The 27,042-nt window shown below is 35.7% G+C and overlaps 2 protein-coding genes across 8 annotated transcripts in view; both read right to left on the bottom strand.

Moving 5' to 3' along the window:
- LOC132746835 (glucose-6-phosphate exchanger SLC37A2-like) overlaps positions 1-3,395 on the bottom strand; it is a 28,626-nt gene extending 25,231 nt beyond the window's left edge. The window contains exon 1 of one of the 2 annotated variants that reach the window (XM_060736098.1): positions 3,223-3,395. In XM_060736098.1, coding sequence (XP_060592081.1) covers positions 3,223-3,290 — 68 coding nt within the window. In that variant the 5' untranslated portion in view covers positions 3,291-3,395. The remainder of the gene's footprint in view (positions 1-3,222) is intronic. The other variant, XM_060736099.1, reaches the window with a different exon arrangement.
- A 7,410-nt stretch (positions 3,396-10,805) lies between these two features.
- Positions 10,806-27,006, bottom strand: LOC132746833 (heterogeneous nuclear ribonucleoprotein A2 homolog 1-like). Of its 6 annotated transcripts, XR_009628040.1 has the most exons (10): positions 26,857-27,005; positions 22,805-23,100; positions 21,193-21,316; positions 20,625-20,820; positions 20,285-20,383; positions 18,792-18,893; positions 18,504-18,632; positions 17,934-18,156; positions 15,672-15,757; positions 10,806-10,966 (listed from the first exon to the last, which is right to left on the bottom strand). XR_009628040.1 is itself a non-coding variant. In XM_060736092.1 (9 exons), the coding sequence occupies exons 1-8, from the start codon at positions 26,869-26,871 to the stop codon at positions 17,972-17,974; spliced, it is 1,140 nt and encodes a 379-aa protein (XP_060592075.1). In that variant the 5' UTR covers positions 26,872-27,006; the 3' UTR covers positions 17,154-17,642; positions 17,934-17,971. The 6 variants fall into 6 exon arrangements, 5 of the variants coding, with proteins under 5 accessions (XP_060592075.1, XP_060592076.1, XP_060592074.1 ...); XM_060736092.1 differs by lacking the exons at positions 10,806-10,966; positions 15,672-15,757 and adding an exon at positions 17,154-17,642 and having other exon boundaries at positions 20,625-20,814; positions 26,857-27,006; XM_060736093.1 differs by lacking the exons at positions 10,806-10,966; positions 15,672-15,757 and adding an exon at positions 17,154-17,642 and having other exon boundaries at positions 18,519-18,632.
- Positions 27,007-27,042: the final 36 nt, after the last annotated feature.

Below are 27,042 nucleotides of genomic sequence, written 5' to 3'. Positions count from 1 at the left end.
ATTGTTGAAGTTTGTTGATGCAAATTAAAACATTACTATTTCAAGAGAGAAATAGGGTACATGACATACTGGTAAATATTCTTTCAAATCTACAGTGATTTCAGAGAGGTCATGATAATTTCTCTCAGAGGTCATAATATAATGATATCTCTAGGAAAACAAGTTGAAGAGCTGCCCAGAGATGAATGACATTTCAACCTGTCCTTATAATACTGGGTTGAAAAAGTGGACACTTCAGGTTTAAAGAGTGGACTCTTAACTTACATCATTAACAGTTTAATGGTACTAATTTGTAAACAGGTCAGAATGCTTTTAGGTAATTGTTGTTTCAACATACTGATCAAGAAATATTTCGTCCATTTAATTACCCTAAGTTTTATCAAAAGCATACATTTGAACCATGGCTTTTGTCACTATGGTTGTATGTTATCTAAGCTTCTAAAGACTTTAATAATAGACAAACCTAAAGATTTGGATAAGGGCACAAAGAGCATATTCTGAATGTCCTTTACCTGGTATAACTCTAAATATATTAAACGGACTTGCCCACTTTGCAATCTGGACAAAACCATTAGTTTGTCTTTATGGAAAATTCGAAAATATAAAGTACAGTGCAGATCATGACCGGACGGCATAGAATCATGCCAGCTGATAATGGTCTGTACTTTTCAACTTATATATTTAAGGTCGAATTGGCGGATTTTGTAGCCACCAATAGGCAAACGGTTACATTAAACATCACACTCAACAAAAGTGAAATAAGAGTCATTCTTCATTGACGCGCCTATAGTACAACGCTAACATTGAGCGCATCTTTACACTATGTTTGTATATATAACGCTAATGACGTCACGTCAAAATATATGCACAGCCGTGCAATACCATATTTACGGAGTCGCAAAATCGGCACGGGTGTGTGATATAAATGTCCTTAAACAACACTAAACTTAATCTGGGCATGAATTTATTTGTATAAAAAAAATGATAATGCTTCCTAGCTCATGAGGAATTCAATAATTTCATGAGCTTATACCATGCTTCATGATTTATACTAAATCCAATGTCAAGTTCGCAGTTCAAGTTCAAGGTCAATGCCATTTCTTTCATATCAACATTCCTTTTTAAACGATTGTATCTATGAAAATAATATAAGGGCTTTGGCACAAGATATGTTCAACCTTTAACTAGCTTTGTCAAAAATGCTGTGATGTCCCATAGATTAAAGATGTTTACCGGGGCACAAGAATATTAAGTTTTAAGGTCGTTACCCTTGTCGAAGATTTGTTTAGTTTTAGTTTAATTTGCATCATACTAAAATGCCACAGAGTGACGTATAGTTTTGCATTTATCTCGCACAGACATTAAGGTGAATGGCAGCTGAGGTACAAAGGAAAGGGGGATAATGTGTTGCGGAATGGGAAATGGGGAACTTCCTGACGTCAGAATCAGATAAGACAGTTCATTTAATGTCAAATTGTGATACCAAACCCATAATTATCTTTCAGAACAAAAATGTCCTTTTTCTGCCCCAATCTTATGATTAAATGAATCTCAGGAAAAAAAGTTTTTTGTTTTTGTTTACTGTTGGAGAATTTTTTCAAAAACGGGAGGAAATATATACTTTTTGGAGAGGGAAATATGGGCTTAATTCAGCCTGCATTGCTCATAGATCAAAAGTGTTCTGTTTGTTTTCATAGACTTGCTTTTGTGATCTGCTTATAGGTGTACACTGTGTATATATATATCATGTAGGTTTACTGTAGTGTATACATATATAGTCACTCTGTGCCATTGATGTTAATTTATAACTTTATAAGGCTAACTTTCAGGCCAAAACCAGAAGAAGCAAGAGATAATAATGTTCAGGTCGGACTGATCACTCTGGCTGATTTGGCAATGCTTAACATACAGATTTAGGGATGATTTGGGTTTAAGTTGTTTTTTAGATAAGTCCAAAACATCTTCACTGTAAATATAATATGATAAGCATGATCACACTGAGGACTTTAAGTGCAAATCTGCTCAAGTTGTTCCTAATGGCGTGAGTTCGATTTGTTTTATGCCAATCCTTATCATAATAATTATGTTTTTTTTGTTTTGCAGATCAATCTTTTGAAAAACAAAACACTCTGGTCACTTTAATGGAGGTTTGTGTTGCATTGTCCTCAACAGAACTCATGCAGTTGAGATCTATATTATAAAATTGGTGGAGGGACCGTCAACCTCATATGCGGGATTGGAAATTAGTTAATAAAGGGTAAATATTTTAGTTTTTGTTGGAAGCTATAAACTTATTGAAACACTCTCGAATCTGTTCCTGGACCAAACCAGTACTAAGCAATGAGTGTGAAGTTTCTTGCTACAAATTGAAAATTATTGGATTGCTTTCTTCCAAATTTTCCTTGACCAGCCATTCATTTAATTATAAATAAATTCTTATAATTAAGGAGTTATCAAACATATAAGCTTATAGACTTTGCAATTATACACAGAACTTTATTTGATCACTATACTACGCCCTCGTCACTCATCACACAGGTGCTCGTCCAGTCTTGGTGCCCATACAACCCCCTAATCAGCCCCCCAAAACAAATTAAATTAAATAGCCCAAAAACAACTTTTCTGTGACGAATGAAAGAAAAAAAAATTGATAAATTTTTCTTTTCCTATACAGTAGACTTATGATACCTGGTATGAGTATAATTATAGAAAAAATAATTGTTTTTCCTTTCATTTAATATCACAGAAAAGTTGTTTTGGGGCTTTTTAATATTTTTTTTCTTCATTTTTTTGTGAGGGGGGAGATGGGGGGTTGTATGGACAAGCACTTGTGTAATGAATTCGACTTTCATTTGCCACCAATGAAGGCCAGATTAATACAATCAAACAAATAAGCTTGAAATAGATTATGGAGATATTGAATCTAACATAGGCCTATGATCTTCTGGATGTACACAAATTTTTTTACTTTTTAGTTTTATATGCAAAAAATTAGTGATATTTGAAGTAAGATGTTACATTTATTCAGTTCAGTAAATCTATTTCGATGAAAAAGTATACTTAAACTCAACCTTTTACTTTGTAAAGCTGATTCAACAGAACTTCTATTTACTGGAAATCACTCCAATTATTATCAGCTGATATTTACGACTGCCAAGCGTGAATGATCAATCGACAGTTGAAAGGAAAAATGAAAATTATGAATGAAAATGAGTTACTCACGCAACATTTCTATCAACCCCGGGCAAAGCGGGTAATAGCCTAATTCCTAGCGGTACTGATCTCGCCATCACTTTGTTCGCAAGTGCCGTTATCTAAATTCTACCACTAAAATATCTGTCTAAATTACGGTCATCTCCGCCTCAAAATTACCCAACTGTAACGTGTGATCATGTGATCATCACAAAGCATTCGGAATCTATTGGCCTATATCAGTGGGGCGTGACGCGGGAGTAAAGCGGGAAAATCGAATGCATGTGTATTCTGCTTTTTTCACAAAAATTAAATGGCCTGTTTTATTTTGTTATTAAGGCTTTTAAAAAATAATTTACCTGCGTGCAATTACCACACAGCATTAGGTAGTCATATAAATTTGACATTGCTGCGAGATATAATTATGCAAAGCTGACCATCATGAACGACCAAGATCGGGATCACGGAACGACATTTAAGGTCCGTGTCAAATTCAAATTTTCTCCATAGTTTATCCTCATCCTCATCGAATATTTGATATATAAACTTGATTTAACCTGATAATAACTTAAAATAGCATAGTTATGAAATTTTAGACCGAATTTATCATTTTTGCAAGATAATAATGGGCATTTTACAGTTGATCCGAATATTGATATTGTTCCGATATTGTTCCGACTATAATTTTGTATTTCTTTTATAATTCGTTGATTTTATTCAAATTTCTGCAAATTAGCAATTTTCTTTATACAGTGTGAAAATGTATCATTTAATTCTAGCAAAATACGATCAATTTTAGTTTTATGAAATAATGAAAATAAAATCAGGATCATATATTGAACGCGGAGTCTGATATACATGTATATATTGGTCTAAGCCGAAAGTAGGTCACTTACAGTGGTCAATCAGCTCAAAAAAGTACAACAACCAGTGACAATAATCAGAGTATATAGCTCTGTGAAATAATGAAGGTTAGCCTTGAAAAGGGATGTTTGTGCCAGCAAGTCTCGCCACCGCCATAAAGCAAATAATACTATTATACTTCAATATCTTTCAAAATCTTTTTTATAATTATTTAAATTATCTTAAACGGGAATGAGATCATTCGATATTATATTGGTAGATAGTGATCACATGGAATTCGTTTAAGAAATTATCATGAGATACGAGTGATAAAGCCTGCAGCTGTTGTTTGATCGGCTTTCAGCATCAAGTCCTATTGTCCTTATGCAAGTATGTTTATATCTGTATTGTCTGCAGAGCATAACCAGCTAAAAGTTAAACTGTATATGGGAAGTAATATAAATAATTATTTTTGTAGGTATCAGAAAAAAAATCTTATCATTAAAAGGAACACGATCGTTTCAGTTAGCCTTTGATAGCGCATTTCATTGATTGTTTACGTACTCAGTGCATATCCAGTAACGCTAGAATGTGCAAATAACGTAAAAGTAACGCCGAATCTGTACAACGCTATTGCCAAAACGAATAACACAGTATATAAGTAAATGAACCAAAATATTTTTATTCTGAAATGAATTAGCTCATACAGCTGCTACGACATTATACTTTTACCGGCATCACAATTGTTTTTTACTTCTTTAGATCATTCGTGAGAAAGACCACCCGACTACCGTTTTGAAGGTGACTTTTGTGTTTCGACAAATAAATAATTATGTACATTAAACACATTTATAACATTTTTTTTCACATTCTGTATACCTAAGACATTTGTCAAACTGCAGGTGTCGTATAACAATAGAAGGAAGCTGGTAAAATAAATTCCAGCTATTTTTAAAGAGATTGCCGCCGTTGCTTCAATGCTAGATTCACGAATTCGGCGTTACCTCTTAAAAAATGGTCTCAATTACAATTTATCTACTAAATTTAGTGTAATATGACACGAGTAGATTAGAAAATATTTCAGGTACACCGGATATAAAGATCATAAAGAAATATGTAGGTTACTGTATTGAAGGATGTCAACGAAACTAAAAATCACCATCAATATGTACGCTAGTCAGGTCGTCATTTTCTCGAATGTTCTTGAAACTATTTTTGATGAGTTTTAAAGAATAATGTCTCAGCAACCGTATGCGATGATTCATTTTTTCCAATGTGGAGTACAATAAAAAATATTGGTCCATTTACTAATCGCGGTGCTCGTTTTAGCCACTAAATTGCACAAATCTGCGTTACTTGTGCACAATTCCTGCGTTTTTTTGCGCAATCCTGCGTTACTGGATATACACGGTGGTATAGGTCTGACTTATTAAAATATTTCCTAATTAATGTTTTACATCGTTATTTGGGAGGTTATTTTAGTCAAGGTTGTCGGCCATTTTGAAACTGTACGTATATTCAAACAATATGGTTATTGTGACCCTAAAGGTTCTGTGCAGTAATAATTTGACAAAGTTATCACAAATCTTACTAAATAATATAAATGCATAACTTTGATAAATCATGTAGGCCTCCTTAATGACAGCCAATTTTTTTATATTACATAATTATTAACCTTGAAATGTGTATACCAAAAGTATTTTAGTTAAATAAAAAATATTAACAAAGGCAACTTAAGTCGTTAGTCGAAACCCGCCTTAACGTATAAGGTCAATGTGACTTTGACATTTGAGCCATAAATCAATAGGGGTTATCTACTGGCCAAAACCAATGCACCTGTAAAGTTAGAAGTTTAAGGGCTTATGAGTTGTTGAGATATTGATCAGAAAGCGTTTTTACCTATAAGGTCAATGTTATCTTGACCTCAGACCCTTTGACCCCATAAATCCATCGAGGTAATCTTCTAACAAAAAGCAATGCATCTGTGAAGTTTGATAATCAAGGGTCCATGTGTTTTCCAGTTATTAAATGGAAACCGTTTTGACATTCAAGGTCAATGTGACCTTGACCTTTGATCCCAAAGTCAAATGTGGTCATCTACTTGCCAGGACCAATGCACCGACGAAGTTTGCGGGCCAAAGGCCAATGTCATGTCAAGCTATTGATTTGAAACTGTTTCTACCTACAAGGTCAATATGACCTTGACCTTTGACCCCAAAAAACAATAGAGGTCATCTACTTGCCAAGACAAATGCACTAACACAGTTTGAGGGCCAACAGCCCATGGCTTGTCAAGTTATTGATCGGAAACCGTTTTTACCTACAAGGTCAATATGACCTTGGATCGCATATTCAATAGGGATCATCTACTACCCAAAGCACCTACGAAGTTTGAGGGTCAACAGCCCATGGCTTGGCAAGTTATTGATCGGAAACCGTTTTTACCTACAAGGTCAATGTGACCTTGACCTTTGATCCCAAATTCAATAGGGGTCAACGCCTGGTCATGAACAAGCATCATACACAGTTTGAAGTTCCTAGGCCTAAGCGTTTTTTAGTTATTTGATATATGGACCAACTGCTAAATGCAATGCAATATAGAATCTCCCCCCATTTCTTTGAAGGGGGACATAAGACATCATCGAATCAAACAACTGCGATCATTGAACGTCGAATCAATGTTGAAACCAAAATTTTCATATGATCATCAATTATTTTCCTCATTTGTGGAGTTCATATGATGTAAAATTGGATCTATATTTATGCTCAAAGGCAGATAACGCTGTCTTTACCTTAACATTGCTAATCAGAGTAACTTCCCTTGCAATGGGAGTATGGGTGTTAATATTTGGGACCATTTGCAAGTTGAGATTACCGTGTCGATCTTTGATCCACTCATATATAATCAATTTTTGACATCTGGTTAAGGGACACTCAGATCTTTTTGTCTTGACTGGAACTATTTTTCCACGACTTGTCCGATCTTCAGTGTGAACTTTCAAATCATTCCTTAATTCGCCTCATTTTAAATGTGAAAAATGACCCAATATTGAAAGACATTCCCGCGCTTTTCACATACATAGGATAAAGAATCACAATATCGATATTCAATTCAATCTAAACCCTATTTTTTTTATCCTGTGCAGGTTTTTCTATTGTTACAGCTTCAGTAACAAGAGGGCCAAGATGGCGCTAGACCGCTCACCTGACATTCGAACTCTAAGCAATTAACTAGATAAGCATCCCGACTTAATTTGCTGACAATTGAGTAAAAAATGTGACCAAAAGATTATTCCATATAAGGGCGGTCTGACCTAGTTTTTGACCCCAGGTGACCCATATTCGAGCTTGACCAAAACATCATCAAAGCAAACTTTCAGACTCATTTCCAGGATATTTGGATCAAAAATGCAGCCATTATAGTGTTAACAAGATTTTTCTACTTTTTACCACCAAAGGAACATTCCTGTGAAGTTTGGATGAAATTGGCTTAGTGGTTTATGAGGAGATGTCATTTAAAGTAAAAGTTTACGGACGGACGGACGGCGGACGAAAAGCGATCACAAAAGCTCACCCGGTCACTTTGTGACAGGTGAGCTAAAAATTGCAGATGCCAAAACTGGTTTTCTTCTCCGGTTGTTCTGTTGTTGGTGTATAGCTTTGTTAGACTTCCAAGTGTAATGTTGCTATTATGCATTCCTCATTTCAGTATTGTAGACGTTTCAAGTCAGTAGTAACCAGGTCAGTCAGGAAAATTTAAAAGCCTCTTTTGGTAATTGCAACCCTCCGAGGACGGTCAACTCTGCTTACTTCCCTGCATGCGGGGACCGACAGGTACGCAAGAATCAGATTTGGAAATGGTTATCCCACTGGACAATGCAAATCTTACTTCGGATTAAATTTATGTATCAACATTTGAAGCATGTGTATATATTATTTCTTAAGATCAGTTATTAAACTGTTTACTGAAGTGAATACTTGACTCTAGTCAATCTTGCAAGTACAACCCTAACTTTTTTGGTACAACTAGAACTGCCACGGTCATGGCGTAAATACCCCCGCATACCACTTTGTCAGAATCAACAGTAGTCATTAAGAGCTCAAGAACAACCTCCCTGCCAAATCTGAAGTAAGCCAAAGCATTGCTAAACAAGCAATTATCATAGTATTGCAAGCAATCCATAAGTCCCCTACCGGTTAGAACCCCATCAGCATTCTGAAGGGCCATTCACTAATGTTTCAATTTTTCTCTATTTTAAGTAAATTTGTTGGAAAAGTTCTTTAAAAGTGATCACAGGAAACAGTTTTTATGAACAGACAGACAGACGGACTGAAGGACACTCTAAAGTTAATATTTGAAACATCCCTGTTACCAAAATATAACATTTTAAAAGCAAAATTCTTAAACAGGAGATAACTCTTGAATTAAAGATGCAATTTCATAAAAAATTTTCAGCTCTTTTTGACTAATCACAAATATTGTTACATTTGCCATGTTTTAAGCCTATTTGTTGCCAAGGCAACTGATATTTTTTTCAAAATAGGAAGAACAGATAAGACATGCATAATCTCAAGACTGCCATCTACCCATATGTCAAGTTTCATAAAAATATTTCCAGTACTTTTTGAGTTATCACTGGATTCAGTTTATGTGTAAAATTTGCCATATTTTCAGTCTATGTGTTGCCATAGCAACCAGAATTTTCAACATAGGAAGAAAAGAAAAAGACGTGCATAATCTCAAGACTGCCATCTACCCATATGTCAAGTTTCATAAAAATATTTCCAGTACTTTTTGCTTTATCACTGGATCCAGTTTATGTGTAAAATTTGCAATATTTTCAGCCTATTTGTTGCCATAGCAACCAGAATTTTCAATATAGGAAGAAAAGAAAAAGACATGCATAATCTCAAGACTGCCATCTACCCATATGTCAAGTTTCATAAAAATATTTTCAGTACTTTTTGCGTTATCACTGGATCCAGTTTATGTGTAAAATTTGCCATATTTTCAGCCTATTAGTTGCCATAGCAACCAGAATTTTCAACATAGGAAGAAAAGAAAAAGACGTGCATAATCTCCATACTGCCATCTATCCATATACCAAGTTTCATAAAAATATTTTCAGTACTTTTCAAGTTATCGCGGGATCCAGTTTTGTGGACGGACTGACTGACGGAGGGACAGAGGGTAAACCTAAAGTCTCCTCCGGTAAACCGGTAGGGGACTAATTATGTATTCTACATGTTTTTGTGGTAAAGATCAAAGTGACCTTAACCTTTGACCTCAAACTGCCACTGCATGACTGGAATACCCCCATTCATGCAGCTTTGCCTGGGAGTGTTTTATGATGAATATATGATAACATAAATTTATGCTTCAACTCAATAACACTTAATACAGGCATTCTTAAGCATTTGAGCGGATAAGCTTATTGAAGTAAACGCCCCTGTAACCTTGACCTTTGACCTCAAAATCAATAGGGATCATCTACTAATCATGGCTAACCTCAATGCCAAATATGAAGACTGTGGGTCAAAGTAATCTAAAGTTATTGGGCGGACATGCTTTTTTCAGTCAAGACCCCTGTGACCTTGACCTTTGAACAGTAACTTTAAAATCAATAGGGTCATCTACTAATCAGGACTAAACAACATGCCAAATATGACACTGTGGGTCAAAGGAATCTAAAGTTAATGGGCCGACAAGTTTTTTTCAGTCAAGACCTCTGTGACCTTTGACCTCAAAATTATTATGGTTCATCTACTCATCATGACTAACCTCCATGCCAAATATGATGACTGTGGGTCAAAGGAATTGGCGGACAAGCTTTTTCAGTCAAGGCCCCTGTGACCTTGATCCAGTACCTCAAAATCAATAGGGGTCCCATCTACTCATCATGACTAACCTCAATGCCAAAATTAATATGAAGACTGTGGGTCAAAGGAATCTCAAGTTATTGGGTGGACAAGCTTTTTAAGTCAAGACCTGTGACCTCAAAATCAAAAGGGGTCATCTACTCATCATGGCTAACCTCCATGCCAAATATGAAGACCGTGGGTCATGGAATCTTAAGTTATTTCGCGAACAAGGAAAATCCGATGGACGGCCAAGCCGATTCCAGTACCCCCCCCCTGGACGGCCAAGCCAATTCCAGTACCCCCCTCTTACAACTTTATTGTGTAGGGGTATAATCATACATTTCACTGGACTAGAACTTCTGCATTTTTTCATTTGCAGCTTTTAAGTAGGTCAACTAGAAGGGCTTTTTTTTCTCACAAAACTATGATGGTTTCATAGAAATCCCACCAGTAGCTTGACCTATGAAAGCCCCAACAAGATTTTTCTATTTATAGCTCTGGCAGCCATTTTGTGCAGGAAGAGGGACATGCCGATATTGTGCACAAGGGATGGTACTGATCACTCCTGTCAAGTTTGGTTGAAATTCCACCAGTCGTTTGACCTGTCAAGGGTGGACAAGCTAAGACCTCAAGTCTACTGGTCTTATACAATGAAATTGAGGTGTGGGCAACCATGGCAGGGATGCAGTTGCCCCTAACCACTGTATGTTCAAAGTTCCAATCCCACAATAGACTAGTTTCTTTTAATTTATGATGAGGCTTATCCAGTCAGTTTTCAAAACGTCAGTGGTTCTACTCAAGTGCCCATTATAATGCACCTGGCACCGATGTCTTCTGAACTGAATCGGTTTTTTTTATATTTTTTTTTTAGACTAATGACTGACTGCATTAGAAAAGAAAATACATAATATCAGTGAAACAGTTTATTTTCTTCTAGTTTGGTACAACACAATGCGGATTTGTCTGGGTAATCTTTTTCAGCCATACATCAGAAACAGTCCAAGGTAGAGCACTTTTCCAACCATGTACCAATGGACAACCACCATTCCCTGTACTCGACCAATTTGGTCTGAAAAACAATTGCAGGTCACATTTATTGTCAAGTTTTTACCAACTATATAGAATGCATGTGGTAATAAAACCATTTTAAACCTTGATACCTAATACTCGGTCAAATAATGCAGAACTTGAAAATATTCATACTGTATAGAGTCTGTAGATTTTTAAGCTGTACCAACACTGAACAGAGTCATAGGGTCGTCAAGCTTTATTTAGATGAAAACCTTTGATGTTTATTATTAATTTTCAGGCAGCAAGTAGAACCACCCAATTTTCTTTAGATTCTATATCCTCGCATAACAGATACCAAGTCCCAACATAGCAGTGGTGCATTTTTTTGGCGACTACAATCACAGTGGTGACAAATGTACTTATATTTATTTTGTTTCTCGTTTTCATGCTAATTTTATGATCAGAGTATGTTGCAGTTTAAAGTCGAGCCAAGACAAACCTCCAAGGATAATAGATATATCAATGATATTCGGCTTTCTATATATTAACATAGTAACAGTTTCTCATCAGATAGCAGTTTTTTACACAGGCAAAAGTATCGGACCTGGGAAGAAAAAATATGACCAGATTGATAAACAAGAGGGCCATGATGGCCCTGAGGTCGCTCACCTGTATATAGGCCCCCAAAGCGGGGCCAGTTTAAACCCCAGGGCTTTTATTTGAACAAACTTGGAAGACACCCATAAGAAAATATTTCATGATGTTAAGTTTTTACTACAGACATATAATGAAAAACAATGATCTGCCCCCTCCCCCACCGCCGGCAGGGCCAATTTTAACCCAAGGGCTTTTATTTGAACAAACTTGGTAGACACCCATAAGAAGATGTTTCATGCTAAACATCTAATCTGAAGCTTATTGGGTTTTTTTAAAAGAAAATTTTTAAGTTTTTACCATACACATATAGTTAAAACAATGACACCCCTGGGGCGGGGCCAGTTTTGAGCCCAGGGCTTTTATTTGAACAAACTTTGTAGACACTTTCTAGAACATGTTTCATGCTTAATATCTAAACTCTAGCTATTTGGGTTTTTTCAAAGAAGATATTTAAGTTTTTGCTATACACATATAAGGAAAATCAATGACCCCCGGGGCAGAGCCAATTTTCACCCCAGGGCTTTTATCTGAACAAACTTTGTAGACACTCACTAGAAGATGTTTCATGCTTAATACCTTTACTCTAGCTATTTAGGTTTTTTTAAAGAGATTTTTTAAGTTTTTGCTTAGATATACACATATATAAGGAAAATCAATGACACCCGGGGCGGGGCCAATTTTGACCCCAGGGCTTTTATTTGAACAAACTTGGTAGACACCCATTAGAGCATGTTTAATGCTAAATATCTAGCTCTAGCTCTTTGAGTTCTTTAAAAGAAGATTTTTAAGTTTTTAATATATGCATATAGGGAAAATCAATGACCCCCTGGGGCGGGGCCAATTTTGACCCCAGGGCTTTTATTTGAACAAACTTGGTAGACACCCATTAGAACATGTTTCATGCTAAATATCTCCCCGCCCAATTTTGACCCCAGGGCTTTTATTTGAACAAACTTGGTAGACACCCATTAGAACATGTTTCATGCTAAATATCTTAGCTCTAGCTCTTTGAGTTCTTTAAAAGATTTTTAAGTTTTTACTATAATTTTTATGCATATAGGGAAAATCAATGACCCCCTGGGGCGGGGCCAATTTTGACTCCAGGGCTTTTATTTGAACAAACTTGGTAGACACGTTCTAGAACATGTTTCATGCTTAATATCTAAACTCTAGCTATTTGGGTTTTTTCAAAGAAGATATTTAAGTTTTTGCTATACACATATCTGGAAAATTAATGACCCCCGGGGCAGAGCCAATTTTCACCCCAGGGCTTTTATCTAAGCAAACTTTGTAGACACTCACTAGAAGATGTTTCATGCTTAATACCTTTACTCTAGCTATTTAGGTTTTTTCAAAGAGATTTTTTAAGTTTTTGCTTAGATATATAAGGAAAATCAATGACACCCGGGGCGGGGCCAATTTTGACCCCAGGGCTTTTATTTGAACAAACTTGGTAGACACCCATTAGAGCATGTTTCATGCTAAATATCTTAGCTCTAGCTTTTTGAGTTCTTTAAAAGAAGATTTTTAAGTTCTTACTATATGCATATAGGGAAAATCAATGACCCCCTGGGGCGGGGCCAATTTTGACCCCAGGGCTTTTATTTGAACAAACTTGGTAGACACCCATTAGAACATGTTTCATGCTAAATATCTTAGCTCTAGCTCTTTGAGTTCTTTAAAAGAAGATTTTTAAGTTTTTACTATATGCATATAGGGAAAATCAATGACCCCCTGGGGTGGGGCCAATTTTGACTCCAGGGCTTTTATTTGAACAAACTTGGAAGACACTCATTAGAAGATGTTTCATGCTAAATATCTTAGCTCTAGCTCTTTTGGTTCTTTAAAAGAAGATTTTTTAAGTTTTTACTATATGCATATAGGCAAAATCAATGACCCCCTGGGGCGGGGCCAATTTTGACCCCAGGGCTTTTATTTGAACAAACTTGGTAGACACTCACTAGAAGATGTTTCATGCCAAATATCTAAGCTCTAGCTCTTTTGGTTTTTTAAAAGAAGATATTTAAAGTTTTTTCTTTCAGTTGCTATGGCAACCAGAGTTCTGCATGGAATTAAATTCTTTGAACAATTTTTAAAGGTGAGCACCAAAGGAACATTCCTGTGAAGTTTGGATGAAATTGGCTTAGTGGTTTATGAGGAGATGTCATTTATAGTAAAAGTTTAGGGACGGCCGGACGCCGGACGAAAAGCGATCACAAAAGCTCACCCTGTCACTTTGTGACAGGTGAGCTAAAAAACCTGTATTCATCTTAACCCTTTCCCCCATGAGCATATCGTGAAAAATGGCCATTTTAACTGAAAAGCCTCCTCTTACAAGTTCAAACTGCTATGAAACTATGAGAAATGCTTCAATACTAATCAAACTTGGCACAAATGTTGACTGGACCATTGCCTTTGTAACGACATGCTCAGTCTCAAATTTCCTGTTACCATGGCAACGAGGGGACCTCTCAAAATTGCCAAAAATCACTATTTTGCCTCGATTTTTTCCATCAAAATTTATTTCAAAGTGCTGCAACTTCTCAATGGATTGAGATAGAGTCAAAGGCTTTTCAGCGTTGGTTACACGTTACTTTATGATCAACCTGGGGTCATTTTAAGCCTCTCACAAGTCCAAAATTTTCTTGGCGATGAGGGGGACTTCGCCCCCCTTCAAACCCCCCAAACAGAAGGGGGCACATCCCCCTTCTGGCAACCCCCTGATGTATTATTTGGATGGGGGCGGCGCCGAAAAAATGGTCACTTTTTTTAACAACATTTCTCGAACGAAAAACAGTGTTTGGGGTCTAAATAGGACATTTTTTCACTGTTTAGGCCTCAAGAAGGGGGGGGGGGGGGGGGGGGGGGGGGGGCAAAAAGCCGTCGAAACACGCTTATATAAGGGAAAAGGTTAAAAGTGTCAAAAAAAAACCCCCAAAAAATGTATATAATGACCCCCTTTGAAAATATACTATAAGTTAAGAGAAGGCCGGAAACTCCAGATTCGAGCCTACGAGCAAGGGATTCATTTCCCGGGCCGTTGTGAAAACAATTGGCCAGACAATTAAAAAAAACTTTTATCACTATTTCACGTTTATATAAAGCTTCAAAATGAGACCAACCCCAAGTCTGTAGCCCTTCCCGTTCATGAAATATCTATCAGGAAACGAGCGACTTCGTGCTAAAAATCCTTGGTAGACATAATTGCGGCACAACAATTCGGTACGTAAACATAGACTAATACATGTATGTCAGCTGACTACGGGTCAAAATTACTTGAATTTACTAAATACATTAAGTTGGACCACTCACAACCGTCAGTAGCATCTAATACACACGAGATTCGAGTTTCAAACATTTACACGGTCTTTCAATCGCTTTCTACGCCATTATGCATCTTGCGTGAAACGTTCCCGTTTTCGTTGCTATTGGCCAATCAGAAGACTCGTTACAAAATATCGAACAGCTGATTGACAATGGCGTAGAAAGTAATCTAAAGACCGTGGAAAGGTTTGAAATTCGAATTTTGCGTGTATCAGATGCTACTGACGGTTGTGAGTGGTCCAACTTAATGTATTTAGTAATATTATTTAGTAAATTCAAGTAATTTTGATCCGTAGTCAGCTGACATACATGTATTAGTCTATGTTTACGTACCGAATTGTTGTGCCGCAATTATGTCTACCAAGGATTTTTAGCACGAAGTCGCTCGTTTCCTGATAGATATTTCATGAACGGGAAGGGCTAGAGACTTGGGGTTGGTTTCATTTTGAAGCTTTATATAAACGTGAAATAGTGATAAAAAGTTTTTTTTAATTGTCTGGCCAATTGTTTTCACAACGGCCCGGGAAATGAATCCCTTGCTCGTAGGCTCGAATCTGGAGTTTCCGGCCTTCTCTTAACTTAAAGTATATTTTCAAAGGGGGTCATTATATACATTTTTTTGGGGTTTTTTTCGACACCTTTAAGATGAATACAGGTTTTTTTTATCAATCTGGTCATATTTTTTCTTCCCAGGTCCGATACTTTTGCCTGTGGTTTTTTATTGTATCCAACAGACACACTGCATTGGTAATTTTAATAATGTATCTGTGGCAAATACATACCATTTCAAATATTAAGCCCTCCTCATAACCAAACTGTCAACCAAAGCATACCAGGAGTTGCTCGATTGTTAATCGCACAAGACAGCCTAAACAATGTCAAAGTACAATCAGTACATTTCCTAGCAATTTAAAACTGTCTGAAAACAATATAATCATGAAGAGAAAAGTTTACTTTAAAAAAAATAAGAATGAGAAACTGCAGTCCATATTTTTTGTTGCTTTGCTTCTTAAATTTTTCTTTAGTTAACCTTAAATTTGATCCATTTTACTAATTTGAAAAGTTCAACAGTAAATGAGAAAGTAATGATCCGATCTTACCTTACGCGATTACAACCTTGGAAGCGCCCTTAAATTGCTTATGTTTAGGGGCTATTGCTGCTATCAATATATTCATCAATTATTCTGCTGTCCTTGAAACTGACCATTTGCATTATTACAGTTATATTAACAGTATTAAATACATGAATATAAGGTTAGTTTGGTTTGAAAGCAGTTTTAATCATACTGATTAACTTTGCAACTGTTTGTTTAAATTTTATTCATCATGTTGACGAAATTTGAGGCTTTCAAACCAAATTAGCAAGCACATAATATTCCAAAGTAACTAGAGATACACATTATGATAATCCAAGAGAAACTTTGTCTTCCATTTCTAAGATATTCTTTCATTTCTGATTTTATCTAACTTTCAGGTTACACTCTTAAATCAGACCAGATATCATTGTGAAAACTTCAATGTTTTTTGTAATCAACAAAGCCAATTATTAAGCATTCATCAAAACAGAAATTATCAAATATTCATCAAAACAGAAATCACTGAGTAAAGCTTTCCAAAGAAACAAGACATTGTTTTTCTCATCATAATCATACAAGATATTACTGTACAGGTATCATATCAACTTTTTGCTAGAATGATCTTGGTCGCAACACAGGGCTATGCATTTCTACTTAGAATGACATTAAATTTTACTCATCTAATGTAACACATCTTGACTGCCCTACATTTTTTTTTGCCATACATTGGTGAAAATCAAGGTGTTTTTTTTTTTTTTTTGGCAAATATGAACATTTTGGTTTTTTGTTCAAGAGACCAAGTTTGCTTTCAAATCACATTTCACTATATATGATTCAAGAAACTTCAGAGCCGCACTTGTGAATAAAACAGAATCAGACCTTAAAATAATCTTAAGTTGTTCCAAAATGATTTGGCAGAACTTGGCAAGACTAATATTGGCAAGGTTTAGGTAATTTGAAAGATTTTCCTTGCCAGCTCTCAAGTTTCCTGGACTATGGTAAGAAATATGGCATCAAGACTGTAATAAATGTTAAATTTAACAAGTGCTCCTTACAATTTCAAACAGGGCGTCACTTATTTCAATAAGCTTTTTTCCTCTATAGATCTTTTATAGGAGGCACTTTTTCCAACATTTATTGCAATATTAAAATGCATGTTACAATTTCAAATAGAAATAACTCAATTAATTTCACAAGTTAAAAATTATGATTTATTTACTTCAAAAAACAACATTAAGACGATACGAAAATGAAAATCAGATTTTCTACATGATGGATGTTGAGTCTTCTCTGGATGAAATACTGAACTATGATTCACAATGGGAATGAACACTAAGAAAGATACATGAACACAGTAGATTAGCCGTCTCCGTTATAATTTCAATCATTACTTATCCTTGATGTTTATTAAATCCCTTTAAAGGATTTCACTATTATTGGTGTTAATTGAATAGGCCAATTATTTCCTCAAGCCTCACTTTTATTAGCTGTTCAACTATACTATACTCCCTGTTAAATTGACTGGCTTATTGGCTTTTAATCACATTATCCTTAAGGTCAGCTTGGAAGATTTCACTTATCAGCCTTAATTAAGCCTCATAGGAGCACTTAAGGTTTAAGGACTGCTTTGGCAGGTATTATCTGGATTATTTATTCCTCATGCTTCATTGATTCAGCCTAGATTGAATTGATAAAGTAACATAATCATTCAAGTATGATAAAAACAACTATAATGCAGGCATTTAAAAGATTAAAGTAGTTAACGTGCTTTCTTAAACAATAATTTCAACTGATTTTTAATCACTTAAGTGAACTTAATTCCTGTTTTTAATGAAACTTTTTTTCTTAATTAAGCAGCATAAGGTCAATCAAATTTTAGCTATGAAGTCACCATGACGCAAAAGAAACACTGTGCCAAACTTCAACACCAAAATCTTAATTGACCCTTTAAAAGGAAATTACACATACCAATCTACTGTGTTCCTTTTGTGTGTGATAGAGCCAGTCTACCGCCTGCCATAGCCACCGCCGCCTCCTCCACTGCCACCTCCGTATCCGCCACCACCACCTCCACTGCCGTAGCCACTTCCGTAACCACCACCTCCACTGCCATAGCCGCCACTTTGATCATATCCGCCACCACCACCGTAACCGCCCTGTCCACCTCCATAACCACCCTGTCCATATCCACCTACACATGAAGAAGAACTTCATGAAATGATGACTATCTTAACTTGCTTAATTTTTCAGAAAGTCCAGGAACCACTTTCCAGTATTTAAAATGAATTGTTTACTTTGGAGCCAGCAAAATCTGATCTTGACTTGTCTGTTTTCATCTTAAGCATTTTATACAGTCAACTCTTCAAAATTTTCTATTTTCAAAACAAGCTGTGGGACAACCTGGCCAATAATGACAATTGTTTTAGCTGCCCCTTAATGTTATAATAAACAGATGAGCAATGCCAAAAAAAAATTTTTTTTTTTCAGAATGCAAGATTTCTTTAAAATTCCCTGAAATAAGTACGAACTCGGACCTACCATCATATGACTCACCTCCACCTCCATAAGGTTGAGATCTCTGAGCTCCGTAACCACCTGATGATTTCATTGGACCACCTCCGTAACTTCCCTGGTAGTCTTGACCAAATCCACCACCATAATCATTTCCTTTATAAATATATACGAAAAGTGTGTCAGCAGAAACCTAAATCAAACAAGACAAAAAAACAAAACAAAACTTATCTTTTCTAATCTCGGCAATGACCATTTTCTACAATAATCAAATTAAGATTAGAGAACCAAATGTGATTGGTGCATGAAACTTACCACCATATCCACCTCCGTAACCACTGTCTCCGTACCCGCCGCCACCACCGTAGCCACCTCCTCCATAACCGCCACCGCCATAGCCCTGTTGTCCGTAACCACCTGAAATACCAGTCCAAATTAGCTCTAGCCTTGTGAAGAAATAATCCTGTTCTATACATATTTCATTATAATTCAACATATCCAATGCCAACAGAAACAAAACATCTCCTAGGACTGCGTCTCTACATTCCAACGTGCTGGATATAATAAAGCAAAGAGAAAGAATAGAGCATAATCTGCGAAGATGATAGGCAGACTTTTGATGCTAAGTAACCTCTTAGAAATACTTCAAAAGTATCTTCGACAGGTTTCAAGAAAAGGAAAATATTCAAGTAAAGGAAGGGAACATGCACAGCAAAATAATTCTGGTTTACTGCACTTTAGAAATGCATTCCTAAGTAAACAAAAGAACAATTAAATTTGAATTTGATAGTGAACAAGATCAACTTTTATTATCTTGCAGTATTCAAACTAGACTGGTGCCCTTTGCACCTGCGACCCTCTTAATTACAAAATCACAATTTATAACTCATTTTTGACCCGTTTGGTTATATAAAACACTATCTTTTGAAAATGGTTCCATATTGTAATCTTGCTGCCACACAGATTTAAGGCCTTATGTTTAAATCAGCGAAGAAAAACTGGTCAAGGTATGTGTAAAATGAGCACTTGATTATCGTTGAAGGGATCATAAATGGGGTTTATATAGTGTGCATTTTAGAAATGCTAAATATCGTCTTTGTATTCTGTATTCTTTTGTGAAATGCAAACGTGTGCAATCCTGCGATATGTCATAATATGCTTGATATTCAGCTCATTCAATAAAAGCAGACTTCATTTTTCTACTTGTCATGTTGCATATTCTACTTGTAAAGTTGAGAATTATCTATCTCTGAATTGATCATGAAAATGTGCATCTTGTAAATTCTAGGGGAAAATTCAACCATTAGGGTCCCTTTTCAGACAGCTAGATTGAACTCTGACCTCAGATACAGTGCCCTTTTCGTACAAGCACAAGCAATGTTGATAGTGAACACGATTACCCATTTTTTTTTAAAGCAAAGTTCTCAGAAATAGACATCATAAAAGATCAACCATTTTTTTTAGTTGGATTTAGGTCTAGGTCACAAGGCAACTATTCAACTTTACTGTGGATAAAACCCCAGGTGCATTATTTTAACCAGTCAGGCACCTAAAAACCCAAAAGCCAGCTGGATAGCCTCCTCATAGATTAATCTTAAGTCCCTGTCAGTATTAAAACTACACGATATAGGAGCAAGTGTATTGAAATCAAAGACCTTAACCAGTCGCCATAGCACCCCTCCATGATCATTTGAGACAATCCAAAATACAACAAAAATGTTTTGTTTTTTTCTCCTGTTTACCATACTTCTTTCAATTTACAATGAATAAGACTTAAGGTAACTATAAAAGCAAACAAAAATACTTACCACCACCTCCACGCTGTCCGCCTTGCTGTGGTTGCTTGCTTTTGTCCTGAGCTTTCTTTGCATTCACCCACTTGTCACAAATTTGGAATTTGCCAATCACTACAATAAAAGATTAAATATTTTTATGTCAAATGTATTTTCTAGTTCTTTCTCAAAAATATTTTTATTAAGTGCATTCAAGTCCCCAACAATTTACAACATTGTATCTTAAATTACAGATTGTGAAGCAACTTCCAAGGCTTTAGACTACAAAAAAATTAAAACCAGAAAATAGAGGCATCAAAAACATTTTAGTTTGTTCGTCTCCCCCACAATAGACCTTGAAAAAAAGTGAACTTACAATTACACCAGTCTACAGCATCATGGTCATCAAACTCGATAAAGCAAAACCCTTTTCCCTGTATTACTTTAACGGACTGTACATTTCCATATTTTGAGAATTCTTCACGTAACATATCTTCAGTCATATCGTCTTTAATTCCACCAACAAATAATTTTTTAGTTGATACTTTAGCATCTTGACCCTCCGCCTGTTGCTGAAATAAAATATGGTTTAGATTTACTAATTTTTAATTATTAACATTCTTATCACTAACTTTGCAATTAACAATTATTTATACATCATGAAAGTTTAATAAATAGAGCCCATGGGTGCAAGACACCCTGAATTTAGCAACAAAATCTTGTTCTTTTAGATTTTATATAAAATATTCAATAAGGGTGTTTTCAAAAGGTGAAATAAAAAACCCGAGCAGTCAAATGCCTGAAAATATTGTACCCAAGTGAAATTACTTAACAACTTCATGAAGAATCAAAGCCTGGATCTTCAATAACCTCAAGGTTTATTTTTTTGGTACACTCAAAAAATTAAAAGAAAACAACGAGAAAGACGAGCAAGTTTGACTTACATGTTTAGGAGTAGCTCTTTTTGTTTCTATTTGTTTGCCATCTATTTTGTGTGGTCTGTTTGCCTGTACATCTGTTACACAGGAGGATTCACTAAATGTGACAAAGCCAAACCCCCTTGATCTCCTGTAAATTTAAATTTCAACATCAACACAATAAGCATGTTTTTTAAAAATTACACCATGTATTAACAGAAGAGTAACATTAAAAACAAGATTGCATTTGAGAAAAATGCTATGCCACCGCAATAAAACAACACTAAATAGTAGTGTAGGAACAGATTTTTTTGTTTCTATACAATTGAAAATTGTCATAATGCATATCTAATTCTTATTATTAGATTAGTGGTTAAATCTATTGTTAACTCAATAAAAGATCAGAGTAGGAATATATCAATGCACTTGAGTCTAGTGAATTTGGTGTTGAAGGTCATATTTCACACAGCCTAAAATTTCATGACTGCATCAAAGGACAACATGTAATACACTTTGTCAAAATCTAGGTCAGCTGATATCAAAGTTCACTTTTAATTTTGACACTAGAGGCAAAATTTGAACAACTTTGGTAGAGTACCTTTATATGATATATTCATTTAACAAATATTAAAGCTCTAAGCCTTGTACCTTCAGACAATAAGATTTTTTTGATTTTTTACTAAATGTATATATTGAAAATCAATGACCCCGAGGCGGGGGCAATTTTGACCCCAGGGCTATAATTTGAACAATCTGGGTAGAGGTCTATCAGACAATGCCTTATGCAAAATATCTAAGCTCTAGGCCATTTGGGCCTTTACAAGAAGGTATTTTAAATTTTTACTATATGTACATATAGTGAAAATCCATGACCCCCGGGGCAGGGCTGATTTTGACCCCAGGGCTATAATTTGAACAATATTGGTAGAGGTCTACCAGACAATGTCTTATGCAAAATATCTAAGCTCTAGGCCTATGGGTCTTTACAAAAAGGTATTTTAAGTTTTTACTATATGTACATATAGTGAAAATCAATGACCCCCGGGGGTGGGGGCCGATTTTGACCCCAGGGCTATAATTTGAACAATCTTGGTAGAGGTCTACCAGACAATGCCTTATGCAAAATATTAAGCTCTAGGCCTTTTGGGTCTTTACAAGAAGATTTTTTAAATTCATTCTTATAATTCCTTTTGGTTGCCATGGCAACCAGAATTCTGCATGGAATTAAATTCTTTGAACAACTTTGGAAGCCCTTCACCCAAGGATCAATCCTGCCAAGTTTGGTTGAAATTGGACTAGTGGTTTTTCACAAGAAGATTTTTTAAGTTCACTATATAATCTATATAACACACACACACACAAACAAACAAACGAACACACACACACACACACACACAGGTGAATCGCTATATGCCACCGCATCGCAGATGCTGCGGTGGCATAATAAAAGTTTAATTTAAAAAATCCCGATTAGAAATGTTCTGAAAATGCCACAAACACCAAAAAGTCACTGTCCAAAAGTGAACATACAAGTTTCTCGTAGGAATTTATTATGAACAGACTTCCCGAAATATGTTGGTCCGACTGATATGTCCGATAAATTTTGATTAGGTCCAACGATTTTTTTTATTAAACTTACTTCTTTTCCTGGTCTCTCATAACAACACAGTCTACAATTGTTCCATATGATCCAAAATGGTCTTTAATAGAATCTTCTGTTGTTTCAGGTGCAAGACCACCCAAGAAAAGTTTGCAAAAGTTCTCTGCATTTGGGTCTGTGTAATAATCGGCATCTCTGCTTCCTCTATTTCCTCCTCCTCCACCACCACCCCCTCGGCCACCGCCACCTCTTCCTCTGCCACCACCACCAAATCCTCCACCACCACCACGGCCACCGCCTCTACCACCTCCAAAACTACGCTGTTGATAACCTCCCTATTAAAGAAAATCATAGTCTAATGTTAACAGAACTGGCTACTTGTGAATAATTTTTTTTAATGTTTTTGAATAAAATCTAAGCATATCTGTTGCTCTTACCACATGATAGTCTTACTGGAAAATTTCAGAAAAAATTGTGGGAACCTGACAAAATGTTCAATTTTAATTGTTCAAGTTTAAAGATTTACAAGAGGAGAAATGGAAGTCTTTCTATTGTTCTGAACTTTACATTATAGTTAAATGTTTAATCATGTAATCAGTAATCTTTTTCATTTTTAACCTACAGTTATCAGGTCTAGTATATCGCCAGATTAGTTCATGATGCACAAATTGGTACATAATACACAAATTGATGTATTTAACCATACACCGATAGGTGAATAAAAATTTTGATAAATGCATTTCTGTAAATACTTTATTGTTAATTTATACACTGTTTTTTCTCTCTACTTTACTTTGGGAATGGTGCAGGTACCAGGCTGATTGGGAAAAATATGCGATATTTTGACTTAAATTGGGATTTTTTTTAGCTACAATTAAGATAAGTCAGCATGAATAAAGATAGCCAACAGCTTCCACTGTTCAGGTAGAACTATTAAGTGGTGATTTATATGAATATGTTGGATTCAAATGATTGCAGAGAAATCACTTGGCCTTGAGGGAATTTTGGACAGGCATTTTTGGAATGAAAACTTGGAAATTTTAATGTCTATTTTCTATTGGGAACAGTACCGTTTTAGGGTAATAGTTATATATAGAAAAAAAACACTGTTATAATCATGTTTTGGCACCTGCAATTTAAGCTATTTTTAAATTAAAATAATCCAAATTGACATGGGTTGCAGAAAGGGAAACATTTATGAAAAATAAAAAAGTCAATCATTCCCCTGCATATAATTGTAGAAAAAAATAGACTTCATTTTAGGAGTTAGTTTAATCAGGGCAAAAACACCATTTTTGGGGAAGGGCCCCCCCGAGCCTTTTTCTTGGGGAAAATATGCATGATATTGGCAAACTTTGGGAAAGGGGTCTCAAATTTAACAGAAACTTTCAACAAGTTCTTCAAAATAGAAAAGCAAAAAGCACTGGGAAATACTTATAAGGCAGTAAAAGACCTTAATTCAACACTATCATTTTGTTTTTCATTTTACGCCTTTCCTAACAGTATTTCAGTCATATAGGCAGGTAGTTTTTTAACCATCGATCCTGGAGAGTTACACCAGTACTAGACTACCTTCAGGGCCTTTTCATTAGTTTTGGGGAAGGCGCCCTAGCCCTTTTTGTGGGGAAAAAATGTGCGGTTTTCATACTTTTGGAGAAAAAATCATATTTTCCACTGGCAGTTTAACCCTTTCCCCCATGAGCATATTGTGAAAAATGGCCGTTTTCACTGAAAAGCCTCCTGTTACAAGTTCAAACTGCTATGAAACTATGAAAAATGCTTCAATACTAATCAAACTTGGCACAAATGTTGACTGGACCATTGCCTTTGTAACTACATGCTCAGTCTTTAATTTCCTGTTACCATGGCAACGAGGGGACATCTCAAAATTGCCAAAAATCACTATTTTGCCTCGATTTTTTCCATCAAAATTTATTTCAAAGTGCTGCAACTGTTCAAGGGATTGAGATAGAGTCAAAGGCTTTTCAGAGTTGGTTAAACGTTACATTATGATCGACCTGGGGTCATTTTTACCCTCTCACAAGTCCAAAATTTTCTTGGCGATGAGGGGGACTCCGCCCCCCTTCAAACCCCCCTAACAGAAGGGGGCACATCCCCCTTCTGGCAACCCCCTGATGTATCTTTGGATGGGGGCGACGCCGAAAAAGTGCTCAATTTTTTTAAGCAACATTTCTCAAACGAAAAACTTATGTTTGGGGTCCAAATAGGACATTTTTTCACTATTTGAGGCCTTAAAAAGGGGGGGGGGGGGGGGGTCGAAAGTGCGTTGTTTCGCGTATATGTGGTAAAGGGTTAACCATTATTACTATAAATAAAGACTTATTTTAATCACACATTTGGGGGAAATATCATAATATATTTGCTTATTTTCCTCAAAACACACTTATTTCAGGAGCTTTCTGCCCAACATAAGTAATTATTAAAGGGATTTTTTTACAGATCTATTTATTGCCACTTTATATTTGCCCAAGAATACATTGACTCATCTTTCCTAATTATAGAAAATTTACGTAGGACATGTGAGGGTTCTTGATTTGATTCAGAGGGAACATTATTATCAGTTCCCACCGTATCACTATTACTGGAACTGTTGTGCTAGACTCGCTATTTCCCACACTTGGGCATGTTGTGCTACTCGGACACATGAACTTGCGAGTGGATACATGTATTGGATTCTCTTGGACTTACAGGAAGGTCAACAATTTGTCCAATTTTTCATAAACAATTACAAATGTCACTCAATCGTCTGGTTCTGTGACATTGTTTACATTTGCGACATCGTAAATCGGTCGCCGTATTGTCGTAAAAAAATCACGTGTGCAGCGGGGTTTCCCATGTTGCTTTCAGCCCGAGGCTGTGAGTAAACATCAATATTGTATTGAATCAAGGTATCCCTCTAGCGGGTAATTGAATAATTAGCTTTCATTGGACAAAAACAATGATCTTTTTTTATGCAAGAAAGTTTGTTTACAAGTTTTTTTCTTTGATCTGAAAGGGAAAATCTTCGCAAGTAGGGGAATTTTAGACTGTTTTTTGGGGAAAAAAGGTAGTATGTTGGCTTGGGGAAGTAGCCGAATACCGGCTACAGCAAAGAAGGGTAAAAAGGCCCCGACCTTCCTCCGTGCTAAACAACAAAAGCATCTCCCGGGGATGGAACCCACACCGGAGAGGTAACTAGATTACAAGTCAACGACTCGAACCCCTCTATCACGGAGGCAGTTAACACCATCATTTAATTCTGTTCTAAATTCTACGGGAAATTTCAAAAGACTGGGTAATTTTGAAAACCAAACTGGGGAAAAAAAGAGGCTAGTTTGGTTGGGGAAGCAGCCTAAATTCGACCTCTACAAAGAAGGTTTTTGGCCGTTTAGCCATCATTTAAATGAAAAAATCAAGCATTCCCCTGTATATAGATCTAATTATAGACAAAAATAAATATTCATTTCATGAGTTGGTAGTTTAAGCCATCTAATCATCCTGATTGAATATGAATCCAGTATCCTAAAAATTTTGATGTATTTTTTTTTCATCTTTTCATAGACAAGACCAAACTTACACCTTATCATAATGGAATCAAAGAAGAGTATCATAATTATATACATTACTCCTCTTAATCTATTTTACTCCTCTTAGTCTATTATTATAAAATAAAATTCGCCTCTCACTGAGTATCAAACTCAATAGAACTCCAAACTACCGACCACGCGGGACAAAGGAATTTATAGACTTGAGAAAAAAATATTAATAAATATGCAAATATATACATAAATGCAGAATTAACATATGAAACATAAATATATATGGTAAAAGTATTTGTATAACTTACAGAAAATGTACAACATACATAAAATAAAGAAAACTAATATTTGAATAATGAATTCATCATGGCGGCATGCAAAGAACCCGGCGTGCCATGCCGCAAATAATTTTCATCCAAATTATTCAACTTTTAGTACCTATCAAACAATAAAAAGTTGAAGAAATACTTAAAGTCAATCTATTGATTCGTTTAGTAAATATTATTTAATTTCTTAAAGCTTAAATACAGATAATTTTTAGTAAAAACTTACTCCGTAGTCTCCCATTGTTCTTGATGTTCTAGTTCTTGCTGAAGAGGGCTTGGTCACGTGATGAATAAATTAATGTTCGTATTTCAATTATTTTTTTTTTGCAACTGAACGTACAATAACTATTCAACGCAGGTAAACAAGGAAATACATCAAATTAAAAAATTTGACTGATTCAAAAGAATTAAA

Source organism: Ruditapes philippinarum, unplaced genomic scaffold, assembly GCF_026571515.1.
Source record: "Ruditapes philippinarum isolate M1 unplaced genomic scaffold, ASM2657151v2 ctg762_1_1_1_1, whole genome shotgun sequence".
NCBI classification, from domain to species: domain Eukaryota; kingdom Metazoa; phylum Mollusca; class Bivalvia; order Venerida; family Veneridae; genus Ruditapes; species Ruditapes philippinarum.
The sequence above is the reverse complement of the archived record's forward strand: the minus strand, read 5'-3'. Positions and strand labels throughout refer to the sequence as shown.

Bases quoted from the DNA above. Each gene is read 5' to 3' on its own strand.
- LOC132746833 (XM_060736091.1), bottom strand. The intron at 21,317-22,804 runs GTAAGTTTAATA...TTAAATTTACAG, and splicing joins ATGAGAGACCAGGAAAAGAA to GAGATCAAGGGGGTTTGGCT. The intron at 18,894-20,284 runs GTAAGTATTTTT...CTGGTATTTCAG, and splicing joins CGGACAGCGTGGAGGTGGTG to GTGGTTACGGACAACAGGGC.